The 14,992-nt window shown below is 38.2% G+C and overlaps 1 protein-coding gene across 2 annotated transcripts in view; it reads left to right on the top strand.

Moving 5' to 3' along the window:
* The first annotated feature begins 317 nt into the window (after positions 1 to 317).
* LOC145997172 (progestin and adipoQ receptor family member 4) overlaps positions 318 to 14,992 on the top strand; it is a 146,399-nt gene continuing 131,724 nt past the window's right edge. For both annotated transcript variants that reach the window (XR_014442871.1, XM_083133860.1), the window contains exon 1: positions 318 to 1,009. Coding sequence is in view for 1 of the 2 variants with exons in the window: in XM_083133860.1 (XP_082989986.1) it covers positions 688 to 1,009 (322 nt within the window). In the remaining variant the exon portion in view is untranslated. The remainder of the gene's footprint in view (positions 1,010 to 14,992) is intronic.

Below are 14,992 nucleotides of genomic sequence, written 5' to 3'. Positions count from 1 at the left end.
TCAAGGGATGGCTGCCAAACTGTTCAGTCTACTGCCCTCAACTGTTTATGGCTCTACCTAACAACCTAACCAACGTATCCACTTGGATCGGGGAATATTTTTACCACTGTCTTCCACCCGTCTTCTATCTCGTCGCCATATTACTAAGAAACAACTGCTGACGTTGACGCTTGCGCATTAATCATCGATACACTGCACGAATTAATAAACCATATCCCTTTTCCATATTGCTAACTGAACGTACCTGATTTCTTTTCAAAATATCACCTCTAATAGAAGGCTGGTGCAGCACTGGAACCTCGAACACAGGTGAACTTGCAGTCCCTACATACGTCTGCACAGACGCCGGTCGATAATCGTTTCTATGGAAACCTTTGGGCATGTTTCTCTCTCTCTCGGACCGTGTTCTCGGCTCTCTCTCGGTTCATAGGAACATGCGTCGGCATTGTGGGTAACGAAGGGCAGTATGGCTTCTTCGGGGAGCATAGAGTAGGGGATCTGGTGAACTCCGTGTGCACAGGCACTGGGGTTATCCAGACCCGATCTCGTCTTTCTTCCGTGTCCAGTACCTCGAGTACTGCTACGCTCAATATGCCCGGCTGTGTTTAGCGCTTCAGGACAAATAATGAAGAAAATCGCCCGGTGACGAAAAGTGCAAGCCTTCGTTGTTAGGATAAAAGTGCACCGATGCAATGGTTTAAAAAAATGCCTCAGTCGCCCAATAATGCTTCTGTTGCTAAGCAACGGGAGCTTGTAAGAGAGTTAGTTTACGAGGAAAACAACATCGAGGGACATTCGCGTGCTCCAGGTAGATACGAGAGCAACAACATCAATGCTACCAGTGCCAGGGCAGCTCCATCCGATGATCTCTTGCAGTGGCAAGACATGCCGCCTCATTTGCAGTTCAACCCATATATTTTTACTGGATACAGGCCAATGTTATCGGTGTGGGGAAGCATCATCAGCCTTTTTTATATTCACAACGAAACGATCAACATCTTAACCCACGGTAAGTACCCAGAATGTTTTTTATTACACTGTTCTCATCTTAGTTATTGTTTGAACTTTCTGTCAATATTTGAGGTCACACTTATATTGCTGGAGTTGACATGTCCTTACTTAGGCTAGTAGGATCTAGAAAATTTACACTGATAAGGCATAGACAAAAATTTAGGGAGTTACGAAATAACAAGCAAGGTTTGGTTTGATCTTTCATATATGGATTAGCTTAGAAGCATAGGAGCTAAGGTAAGTCTTATTTTGCAATGTGATTATCCAGGTTTTATATTTCGAACACATGTACCCATATATTAGGCCGAGCCCGTACACAGGATTATTTCAGGGGGTGGGAACAGATCCGAAAATGGGGGGGGGGATATGCTGTTGGGGATGTGAGTGACCCCCAGTTCTATGGTAGGCTTCTGAAGCCTGCTTCTTTCCACAAAGAACTCATTCATTCTTGCAAGGATAATATCCAAATTCGTGACAAAATCTGAAAAGTCACTAATGTTACTTTCATAGATTTTATAGATTTACATTCATTAAATTTTTCCTGGTTTCAGAGGAGGCCCCCTTTAGCCCCCTTGGGTACAGGCCTGTATTAGGCTACATACACCTAGACGTAACACTTCTTAGACGTGCCATATTTTTTCTTTACGTTAGCTTAGTGTTGTTCGTACTACTACAGTTCTTTCACGATATAATATACTGAAATTATATAAAATTTCAGTTATCGTTTTAGTTAAACACGTTAAACCCATTTCCGAAGCAATTCGCGTTATGAGTTTACATGTTACGGTTTATGAAACCCGAAACCTTAGCAGTTAAAGTGTTTGGTGTAACCTATGTCGTAGAGAAGTTCCTCTTTAATGGGCGACTTTTTAAAAATCACCGTACAAACATGGACGGTTGCTGTATTTATACCACCTTAATCCTGTAGAATCAGGAATATCTAGGGGAATTATCGGTAAACGCTCGTTCCTTCGGCTCACTATTGGAGTGTGTATTAGCTCTAGTTGACGTTTTGCTTCTTCATGTGATTTTACAAGCCGCTGAACGTATGTCAAGTTACATTGAAAAAAATATTTACTGCAGTTGTTTGTTTCAGCATAATCTTTCCATTAAGAACAACTGTAATAATTTGGTATTTATGGATGCGAGAAAAATAATCTAAAAATTAATTTTCTGTTGTATTGCAGTCAATATTAGGGGCTTTCACGGAAAGTGGTCCTACTCCGTGTACATACAAAATGAATCAATCTGGAAATTGTTATTGTTTTTAATAAAATTGATTAAGGTTTAAATATTTGTGAGTACACACAATTTGCACATTACACCAACCAAAATTGTTAGCATCTCGAGCCTATATGCTTCACACAAAAATGAAGACAAAATTTACTACATTTTCAAAGCGTTACACAAAACATTTTTGTTAATGCTTTTCATCTATTCAAGCTAGTTCATCATTCTAAATTTTTTTATTTGTTAGCAGACACCACAAAGTACTTCATAATTCTATTAAATCAGTTCATTATGAACTTTTTAATCAAATCGCATGTTTATAGAATGTCACACAAGTAACGCTGGAATGCCCCAATACCGATATCGTCAAACATCTTTGATGTGCAAAATAGTGTTTTATTTGTTACAAACTAACGTTATCATATATTGAAAATTGACCTCTGGATGTATATACTTACCAGTTATAAAAGGTCTCATATAGTCTCTTTGAAATCCTTTACATAATTCAAGAGAAAATTTGTCATCGATAATAGAATGTTTGAATAGATTAAAATGTTTTTAAGATGCTTCAGAACGCAGACATCTACACACCAGAATAGATATGCATATGTTTACACCACTGGTCAACTTGAAGTTAAAAAATCTAGGCTAGGCAACTGAGGCATGGTTGACAGCTTGACGAGCACACTGTTAAGTTTCTTTATATCTAGTGGATTAAGATTCAGTGGTTGTTTCAGGTTTCCGCCAATGATTTGTACTGAATCCTTCTCCTTCATTTCTATCACTGTAGTCTTCAATTAACTGCTTCAACTCACACTTTCTTTCACATACTTTCATATAATTTGAATTGTATTGTTCTTTTAAATTAATGTGTTATTAATATTAACTGAAGGTTTGAATCTGTAAGGAGACTGAGAATAGAGTAGAAGCGTATATTCTAGGCCATCTATACTACCAACAAATCCCGAAGGTCAGAGACTAAATTACAGAAGAAAAATTGATTTTAAAATGTGCATAAAATTGTTCATTTCAATAAGATGATAATTCTTCAGGGGTTGGCAACCTGCCCAAATTATTCTAATAACACAGCTAGTTAAAACTTTAAAAAATATACCATGAAAATGTTCGTATTCCATATTGTTTTTTCGCCAGGTGATAATGTGACATATCAATAATTTTATTTTTCATATTGCCTCGTTAATTACTCATCGCATTAAACATATAAAGTAAGAATCACGAACCTTCCGACCTTCTGTAAACAACCGTCTCACTTCGAGTAACGTATCACTACGCGCCAGCTGTTCGTGAATGACGCGGCCATCATATGCTGCTCACTCGCAACCTTTGATTTTACGTAACATGGAAAAACATATTCGTATTTTAACTGATAATCTATACATTGAAGTATAATAAATTTTCTAGAAGTGATTAAATACGTGTTCTTGTTCAAGAATGAACATATTTTTCTACGCCAAAAGTCCCATTTATCTGACACTGGGTTAACATATCCCCCTTCCCCCCCTCCTCTCTCAGTATGACAGAGCCAAAGTTATACGTACAAGAGAGTGAGAGATTCGTTTCAGTAAATTCAAGCCTTTTGGTTTTATTGCTTCCTCTTCCACCAAATTATTGCCCAACATTGTTGACATGTAGAGTATTGTTTTCTCCTTCGTGCAACAAATATACCGCCAGTTTCAGCAGAAGTTAAACAAACATAAGCCGGGGAATAAAAAGAGATTGTTTATCTTTCTCTCGGTTTCTTGTGCACTAGAAAACAAGAAGACGATAATAAGCACATTATTTACGCACGTCTCATGCAAGTAATGTATTTTCTTACCTTGATTCAGCAGTTCCTTTTTGAACTTGAGGCATTTTCGGCGCTAGACATCATCCTGTCACAGTACGGTCTGTCAAATTTGCTTCCCAAAAAGGAACTCAACGTGGCACAAGAGGCGATTTAACGTCGACTGCTAAAATGGGGGAGATCGTCATCAATCATCACTATCAACATCTTCCCCACAGTGGACAGGACGGCTCTTTGATTGAAAGAATACGAAAGCACCTCGCGTTATATTGCGCTTCTCAAAATCGGTGTACTTGTTTATACGAGCAACAACGTGTTTTTCTCGCGGGAATCACAACTTGACCGGTAGTTTTCCTTTCTTTCACCACACCGAAATTACAAAGACGCAGACACACAATTACACTTGGACACCAACTTCACTGCTTGCTCAGGATAGCACCGACACAACGTCACATAAACGTTAAGAACAACTTGCTTCTTGCCACTTTTCAAACGGCTGTATTTCCGAAAGACTACTCTGAAAACACGGGAGACCTTCCTGCACGCATGGAAGTCGCCATGTTCGAAACTGGCGCTATTTTCTTACTGTTCACGTGATCGATTGTAATTTATACAATAACCACGTATTATTATTATAGACAGAAACCTTTAATGAAAATATATTTTAAAATGTATAATGCAATGTAATTTACACATTCTTCTTCCATTAGCTTACTTTCATAGAACGGACTACATGATGCGGAAGAAATCCGTTATTAGGCTGTTGCCAACCTCAATACTTCTCACTAAGTCAAGTACAGAAACGGAAGTGGTATGTCGAATGTCGGCATATGATAGTGTGATTTCATATTATCAGTGACGATCCTCCGGGGATGGGGGAGGGGGTGGGGGTGGGACACAGGAGCCGATCTATAATCCAGAGGTGTTTACCATCCGCATGGTTACATCCTCACACTCCGGAATACTTTTGCGGGTGAAGAAGGGCAGGCCGTAGGGTGAGGAAGGTTGATTTAAAATGAACACCTCTCAACAAAGGAGAAGAAGAATGTGACAATATTTAAAAATTCACCCCTAAATATGCATTTTGTTTTATATGTAGCGTACAATAAAATGTGACTGCCTCAAAATATTTCTGTATTCTGCAATCTTCTTTCCCCACTTTTATGCTTCTCTAAGTTGCCGTTTTAATTTCCCTTGGTGTCTTTGCTGCATAATCCAGCATTTTTGAACGGGATGATAAGGACATACGAGTGTGTTTTTGGATGAAGTAACTTTAGAGATGTTGAAGTACACTCTGGAAGATACTGGAATGTGTGACATTGAGGTGTAGATCGACACGCATATTTGTCATTAGTTACGAGACGATGAGGATAGGTGATATTTGAATTCCAAATTAGTTAGCTGCCCCCGTGACGGAGTGGTTAGCACATCGCGCTACGACGCCAGGGGTCCCGGTTTCGAATCGTGGCCTGGGCATGGATGTTTGTGAATGTCCATTTATCGATTTCATCATATCATCATCATTCATCCCCATCGCAAATTAGCCATAAGTGGCACAAGAGGGGAAGTAAAATATAGCAAATCAATCAAACCAAATGAGTTATTTCCATTATTTTTATCTAATTAATAATTATTAATTTAGTCAATCAAATCATATGTATTAGCTTACTTTCATTATCTATAATAATAAATCATAACACTTTCAAACATGAAATAAATTTAATGAAGAGACCTCGGTTTCAAAACGTAATTTATCTCAATGTGTCACATTCTTCTAGCAAGGTTTTTTTAGTAAAATATGAGAGAAAATTAATCCTTTGGTACGGAACCGTCTTACTCCTGGGGGATAAGATGTAAATTTTGTATTTGATTTTTTTAATTTAGCGTTGCTTTTCTTCCACTTTTGGCTAATCCCGACGATGAGAATGAGTGATCGTCAGATGAAATTGATGAAGGGACACTCACAAATAACACCCGAGCCAGAACTTCGGTGACGAGTCTGAAAGTTGGCCACCAGGCAAGATGTACATTTTTAACTTTTTTTTCACATACATTCAATAACTTTCAACAGGTCATCAGTGATACACTGCTTATTCCGCATCTGTTGACAAATGGAATGTTTTTACACCTTATAGGCTATGTGGATTATTTTTTTTCATAAGTTTGCAACACTGTTAGGGTACACGTGCTTTTGTTTACAGAAGGTCTGAAGTTCTATGATTCTCACTTTAGGTATTTTGTTACTTCTTTCTTTGATGTTTCACCTTTATGAGCATAGATTATCAGATATTACTACTGCTACTGCTGCTGCTGCTACTACTACTACTACTACTATTGTTATTATTATTATTATTATTATTATTATTATTATTATTATTATGTGATTCCTGATTTCAATTTTTAATGTCAAAATGTGAACATTTTTCTTTTCCAATTCGAATACTACTGTATGCCGAGATAGCCCACAACTTGATCAGTATACGTCACTGTGTAAGAAGTATTGAAAATTCATGAACGCTTTCTAAAACGTATCTCGCGTTTTCGTATTTTGGACATCGAAAAATATATATGACCTGTGTCATAGCGTGAAGCTCTACAAGGGTACCCTGCAGGCTTACATTTTCTTTTATGTAAATGAGATTTTTGCTCCTGAATATCTTGGACTTATTGTTAAAATATTTAATATTTGTTTCCTAGGAAATAACTAATTTTGCATTAAAATACACGTAGTTATATATGAAATAGCCAACTTCTATCTGATGAAAATGGTATAGATACTCGGAGAATTCCATGTAATTTGGACAACTTAACGCTTAACTTAGATTATTCCCGACGAAATGAACACTTGGTAGTTCCTGTGACAACAGTCTTATTGGTGCTTGACGTTCCTTGTACCGTCCCTTCCGCCGAGAAGAGGTCAATTTAACTCGGCTTCGTATCGGACACAGTCGTCTCACAAATTGCCATTACTGCAAGGACTGGACCCTCTGCTGTGCGATGGCTGTAACGTTTTAAGTGTTTGGCAGATCCTTTTTGAATTCTTATTTCGTGTAATGTGAACAAGTCGAACGTGTACTTTGGTCTCCAAAGTAAAACAGTTCTCTTTAGCGTCACAATAGAAAACACAAGAAGGTTAAAGGACAATAGGAGTTATGATTGAGCTGTTGTTTTAAGTTCACTTTATGCTCAGAAAGGCTAATCGGGACTGGACCCACAGTCTAAAGTGGAATCCGAACCACTATGTGCCTCCACCGGGTATCGAACCCGGGACCCTTTGATTACCAGGCGACGACGTTACCACTTACTTTTCTTTAAGGAATACCACTATCCCCCGTTTTTCACTTTCTTGTCAATTTTTACATTTCTCAATTTTCAGTTTTTCTCATTAGGACAAACACAAACATTCATGTCTTACCCGAGATTCGAACCCAGGACCCCTGGCGTCGCAACGCGCTGTGATAAACACTCCGCCACGGAGGTCGACAACCCACTACACCATGGGGGAGGGAGGCCCACTAGGAGTTATGAACAATTACTACAATATAGGTAGCAGAAATATTAGACATCGTGTGTTAATTCAAAACAGTTTTCATACGAGCACCAATAGCACTTTTCCCGCGTTGTCCAATCCTCATCATAACATTCTCTTAACAGCAAGTCATGGTACTGTTCCACTGTGTCATCTATTGTTTCTGAAATCTTAGTTGTGACGTTTGCTTTTCTGTTCCCGAAGAACTTGTTTCTCAATCTAGATATTGCAGAATTAAATGTTTCCAGTGTTTCTTCCTGTAAGGACTATTTCTAAAATTATCAACAGAAAGGCCACTTACGTACATTCCTGATAAATTATTAAGCTTCAGAGTTTCATGTTGCTCCAATCTGCTCGCAAATTATCTTAATTGATCTCTGTACGCGGCAAAAGAAGAGAAAGAAAAAGGATCGTCTGCGAAGTGAAATGCTTTGGTTTGGTTTGAGTTTAAACTCCACTTTATGCACAGAAGGCTAATAAGGACTGGACCTACAGTTTAAAGTGAGAACGGAACCACTCTGTCGTGGTGCAATATCTTTGCAGATTGGTGGGGGAAGGAGCAGACACACACACACACACTATATATATATATATATATTATATTATATTATATTATATTATATTATAATCGAATTCTTTTATAAAATATACAATATATTATATTGAATGCCCATTTAAAATTCGATTGCAAATTTTAGATTATAATATGCTACCAATGCAATGAACAATGATTTGCGTAGGTAAGGGGCAAAAATTAAGTGACATTAAGAAGATAATTGTTTCCTGTATAAAATGCACATCTAAATTCTATTAAGTGTTTGATTAATATATTTATGTACAATACTTTGTGGTAGCTGACGAAAGGTGATGAGAAATGGAGAAGAAATAACAAATCGGACTAATTTGTGTGTTCCTGGAATTGCTGGGTTCAGAAGTTCCTTTAGAGATGAGGCTCTTTGTTCTCCGTTCCTTATGTGTTTTAAATATTATTCCAGTACAGTATATTCGACTCCCAACCGGAAAAGTTTGGTGAGGGGGGTGGGATTTCAGGACATGATCGTTGGTGGGGGGAATTCCCCCTTGTCCCCCCCGGGATTTCGCACCCTGCACTATGTGCCTCCACCGGGTATCGTACCCTGGACCCCTTGATTATATGGCGACGGAAGTGACAAGCGACAAAGGACATGGATCTCAGGTCTGCCTCCGGAATGGCGTGGAAGTGACGTCGCCTTGTAAACAAGGGTTCCGGGTTCGATACCCGGTGGAGGCACATAGTGGTTCGGATTAGTGATGGCTACAAATTCCGGATAACGGTTATCCGGATTTCAAATTATCAGATATCCGTTTCAGATGCAACGGATAATTCTGATATACGGGTAGAACAGATTTGATGAAGGATTCGTAGAAAATACGAACATGATGAATAGAAGAATATGTGTATAGCACGTGAAACGGACAAGCGAATAAACTGTTCGAATAAAGCACACATTTAGATATCCCGACATTTCGGATAATCAAAATATCATATATCCGGATCTTTGTTGAAATCCAGATAGAAAATTATCCGATATCTGGATAACATTTCGCCATACCTAGTTCGGATCCCATTTTAAACTGTATGTCCAGTCCCGATTAGCCTTTCTGTTCAAAAGGTGGAGTTAAGACCAAACTCAAACCCTCCGTTCTGCAAACAGGCATTCACTTCGCATGCACTACCAACGGACAAAGCGGTACGATGCACGCTATTCAGAAAAATACCCAGGTCAGGCGACCCACAAGCCACGATGGAAATTGATTTTGTTTTTATGTCCACTTTATGCGCAGAAGGCAAATCGAGACTGGGCCTACATTTTAAAGTGGCATCCGAACCACTATGTGCCTCCACACCTTTCCATTTATTTCTTGAAAGTTAGTTTCCAAGTACAGTAAAACCTCGTTAATCCGGATTAATGGGGGGGATAAGCTTACTGGTTTAACGAAAGTCCGGTTTAACTGAAATAACCTAAAAGAACAGTAGAAAGTGCATTAAAACTCCGTTTATAGCAACAAAACACGTTTATTATGGCGTATTTAAAGGGCATAGGCCTAAATACACTATACAGCAGTGGCGTCTCGTGGTCTCAAATTTGGCCGGGGCTTATTTTTTAAAGAATTTAAAATATAATGACAATTCACATGAATTACAAAAAAACGGGTATTTATCTTCTTCTAAACTACAAAACTGGACTTATTTTTTTAAAGAATTTAAAATATAATGACAATTCACATGATTACAAAAGAAGCAGGTATTGTTGTGAAACATACCTTTCTACGAACGTTGACTCCTGTTCTTCTGCTCAGCAAATTTTGTTATTACTTTTTCGTTGAAGCCCTCTATGTTTGAAATGTATTCTATCTCTATTGTAAGCAAGTGCCAAGGCATTTGGTCTGTCTTGTCCCATTGCATTTCTTAAGCAGGTTTTAATACGCTTCAATGTGCTGAAACATCGTTCAGATTCAGCTGTTGCCACTGGAGTTATTAAAACTATGTTTGTCATTTTTACTGTTTCTGAAAAGGTAACCTATAAATAATTTTAAATAAAAAATGAATGCAATCTACTGATAGAGTTTATGTTTTTCAACTCTTCACTACAATAAAGAACACGAAGTTACCTCTTCTATGAAGGGATAATAAATCTGGGAAGATGCCTCTGTTTAAAGATTGTTCTCTTTCATTATGTCCTCGTAGAGCAAGTTCATGTCGACCACAGAATTTTAAGCAATCGATAATTCTATTTAATATATGCCTATTTTTCCGGACAAATTCATTGTGTCTTGTAATTGACAGCCTATGTCCTTCATCAATTTGTTTTCGAACATCAACCCTGCCAAACTCACTCAAACATAGCGAATGAAAGCCACCAAAACACTACAGAACAACACGCGAGATCGAACGCGACGCAACGGAAGTAGCCCCGAATCAGCACTCAAATCCATTGCACTCTCCCCTTCTCTAGCATGTGACCTTTACTGTAGCGTAGGTGGGTGTAGGCCCTTTGCGACGTGCTCCGGAAAGCGATAATTGACATCAATGCCGCTAGGAGCGCTGTCGTATCCATTGCAACAGACGATGAATTTACGTGGGTAAAAATCGCCTTTTAAAAGACTGTGTGATAGTTATGCGCTATGGTGATTGATAATTACGTGAATACGTCCGTTTTTCTTTAGGGGCTAAGCCCCGGAAGCCCCAAGGGACGAGACGCCACTGCTATACAGTACAGTAAAATGTAAAGCAATACTGTACATACAATGCAGAACGTACATACATATTATGATGACGTGCGATTGTTGACTTCTAGCCACATTTTAAACCTTGCATTCTGCTTTTCCTTTTTTTTTTTTTCTTTTACCTGTCCGGCTTATCGGGGTCCGGATTAACGAGGTTTTACTGTAGCAAGTGTCGTTCGTACCTTGTCATTTCGGTCTTGACTGTTTAATTTCCTTCTGTTTCCTGTATAATCACTGTGTATGTTTGTCATTTCCACCTTGGTTCGGTGGCCTTTGAATACAATGGAGTAAAAACCCACACCGCATTCTCCATCCTACACACCTGAAACTTCCATTACCGCCAGTATAGCTGGGATGGTCTCTAAAATGGCTGCGTTTAACAAAGGCTCCATTCTCAATGATTTTCCCGTGTCAGTGACAATATTAATAATGAACCAGTTACGATATTTCAGGTTTTACTTCTGCAATTTGACAGCAAGTAAACTATTCACACATGAAATAACAAATTTATAATACGAGCACGAGGGGTGTTCAGAAACTAAGATCCAGTAGGCTGCTAAAAAAAAGCCACAGATTTTTGTCACAAATGTATTATGCCAGAATTCAAAATAAAGCTTCTTAAGGCGAAGAGTGACAGTTTTGCACAATGTATGCATTTATTTTAGTATCGTCGGAATGTGCCCTGCTACTGATAAAAACTATACATAGTACATGTGAATTTTTCCCCATGTTGCAAGTGGAAGCGGTTTTTTAAGCTGATTATCAAGCTAGATACAATCTGTAAAAATATGATTATTAATTATTTACAGAATCCCATGTATTCCTTCTGGACAAACGACTCCAACTTACTACTAATCAAATGGAAGTTTCGACTTTTCCCCGCCTCAAACAAAATCTTCAACCCGCCCTCTTTCCGTTCATGTTTTTTCTATACCATCGGAAGTTTGGTATTCCCAAGAGAACAAGGATAATAATATTCCCATGAGCGTAATACAAAGTTGTATCCCCCTCCTACAAGCATCCAGGGCAGAGACCTCTCTTTCGCCAACTCGCCGCGAGGAAAGGTAGGTGGGGAGGAGCAGTTTCGGGACCTCGCGTCTGGCTGGATGTGAAAACTGTTCCTCGTATCCTTAACTAAAGCAAGTTGAGGATAGGCACCAAACAAGAAAATAAAGCATATATGTTAAAAACTTCCTCACTCAAGTTTTACAACTAAAACTATCGTGTAGCTATACTGTCTCAAAGAATAAAAATTTCCATACCCTAGTTAAAAGCTGAGGTTGTAATGGGACACTCAGCACACATAAGGGCAAACACAGGACAACACGACCACAAGGAGGATTATGCTGGCCGTGTGTCCAGGCACCGGGGCCTCGTTGGCGTGTAAGAATGCAGTTACCTGGATGTCAGTGTTTAATCCAGCCACTTTCCTCCGGGGAGAATATCAAACTTTCATTGGGGAATGTAATAGGGAACAAATTATAATACGAATGAAAACAATACTATTATTTTTAAATTGCTCCTTATCTCTAATACTAGTTAAATTAAGTGTAAATTTCGATAAGACTGCACAAGACCATTCCTCAGCAAACTGTTGACTGAATAACCGTTAAAATAGCTGTAACAAGTTGAAATTTGTTACAACAATAGAAGCTAACATTATTACACGAGTCCTGACGCTCTACACGTGTACATTGTTGAGTATCAATGACATGGTATTTGATTATATGCCAGCTGATTAGCCGGCGTTGCCCGGTTATTTATTTCTCCGAATCTTCTATTAGCCAGGAGAATAATGAATTCTAACTATAGTGTAAAATGTAATTAATTTTATTTCATCGCGAATGTCACCAATTAGCTTAGAGACTCGGAAAACTATGGATTCGACACTAATCTAAGTCATTTGTGGCATTTTATTTTTCACCCCCTCTCACCCACCATGCCGATAGGTGATGAACTTGAAGTTGAACCGCATTTGGAGTGTCACGAAAACAATGGATTCCATTCGCGACACAGCCTGAATGTTATACAAGCCGAGAAACACTATCATTGTGCGGGATTGCATAGAGTCACGGATGTCTGTTTGTGCGGAATTTTTTATCGGTGGTTCTCGATTATTTTTATATGTCACCCCTTCCCACCCCACTCCTAGGGGTGCCAGGGGTGTCTTACCCCAAAAATATTCTTTCCAGATTATAAGTGATACGTGTACCAAGTTTGGTTGAAATTGCTCCAGGCGTTCGAAAGTAATGCCGGAACAAACAAACATACACACCCACACACATACATATATTTTTATATATAGAGAGATAGAGATTAGTAGTTAGCTGTTATCAAAATGGACGATAATTTAAATTGCTTCATTATTTTGACTTTTAATTGTAAAGAGGACTGAAACAGTGTTTATTTTTACGAAAAAGCCAGAAAAAGTACGTTCCTATGTTAAAGCGATTGAGAAAAGCCAACGTAAACTTGGTAGCCAAATTTCTTCGCTATTGTCCCAAGGTTATTGACATTTTGTTTTTTTGTTTAATATACGGGGGACGATTCCCCGCCCCGAGGGCCACCCCCTGAATTGCGGGGTGTACTACGGGGAAGTGAGGTTGACATTTGGTATGTACAGAATCACCCCGTACACGTCAGAATCATTGAATCATCGCAGGCCTTGTTATAAGATGGCATAGAGTTGGTGGCGCCATCTCGATGATGTCACCACATAACAAAATCATAGGAAGGGAAGTGAGTTCTTTGATACTTGGAAATGATTAGTACTCAAAGCAACCCGCTCTCCAAATCGAAGGACATTCATTTCAGCATTACAAGCTATCATTATCTAAATGACACGATGGTACTGAGTACCAATCATTAAAGCCATATTCCAATCATGCATGAAAGTGTAATCAATAGATATAGCGTGTATGTACACCTGGCGCCTTGGAAACACGAGGTAACCAAAGCACAATGTGAATGTCTAGTTTAGACTGACACACATTGTACACAAATGTACTTCCAAACTAAGATGCAGATTCCATTACGAGATATTGCGTTAACAACTAAAATATTTTGTTAGAATATGAAATTATCAGAGTAAATGAAACGGCTCAGATTTACACGTAGTTCGTAATAATAAATCGTATTTAAATTGCATGCAATCATCACTCCTACGAAAATTGTGCCAAACTTGTTAATGGATGACATTCAACTTGACGTCATCGCGCAGTGTACTCTGGGAAGACATCGGGCAAACATATTCGTGGAAAGCGTATGAGAAGCCTTACAGCGACAAATTTTGCATTTCACCACTCCACACTTTTAACGTTTTCTCTAGGGCTTCGGAAAACGTAAAACTACACATTCCTCACATGATCATGATAATTGACCTTGAAATTATTTCTGCAAAGAAACATACCCACAATGCTTACCCTGCATGTTTTCAACGCAGGATCTGATCTGTTTGCAGCGGGTGTGATTTAGCGCAATGGATTGTGGGGGAAGTTATTCGCTGAATATCATCCATACCCAGCGAACAACAATGTAAAATACTTTCAATTCAGATACGTAAGGTCTTAAATGTGGTTAGAACATATTATCAAATCTTGACAAGAACAGCTCTAATCTCCCCCACAACGTTTACATACTTAATATTATTGACAATAATTCGATTATTAAATTAGAACTCCATAATATGAATCCTACAATTTAAAAAAAAAGTTGTAAATAAACTATGGCAATTGATGTTAAGGTTTTTCTTCGTAACAAGCTGATACTATCCATGCAGAAAACAAAATGTGTAAGTACAAAAGTTTTGTCAATTGACAAAAATAGACACGGTGAAACATGTTAAGATCTCTTTAATTGATATGACTGCTCTGCTTTTATTTATTCTTTCACTTATTTAACACTTATGACTTCCATCTTTGGCTATTTTGGATCCTAAATATGTACATTAACCACATATTTAGTGTTCCATTTTCTCTCTTCTTTTGACTCTTGTCCAATATGTATTTTCAATAACTATATTGCTAAAATTAGAGAAAATGCTTATCACAGTATATTTTTCATTGCGGTATAACAAAATGTTAGAAGCATAATACTGTAGATGTCATGTAACTTTCTTTTACCTCTCACTAACAGTATTATTATTACTAATC

This window comes from Lepisma saccharinum, chromosome 13 (genome assembly GCF_977018435.1).
Source record: "Lepisma saccharinum chromosome 13, izLepSacc3.1, whole genome shotgun sequence".
NCBI classification, from domain to species: domain Eukaryota; kingdom Metazoa; phylum Arthropoda; class Insecta; order Zygentoma; family Lepismatidae; genus Lepisma; species Lepisma saccharinum.
The sequence above is the reverse complement of the archived record's forward strand: the minus strand, read 5'-3'. Positions and strand labels throughout refer to the sequence as shown.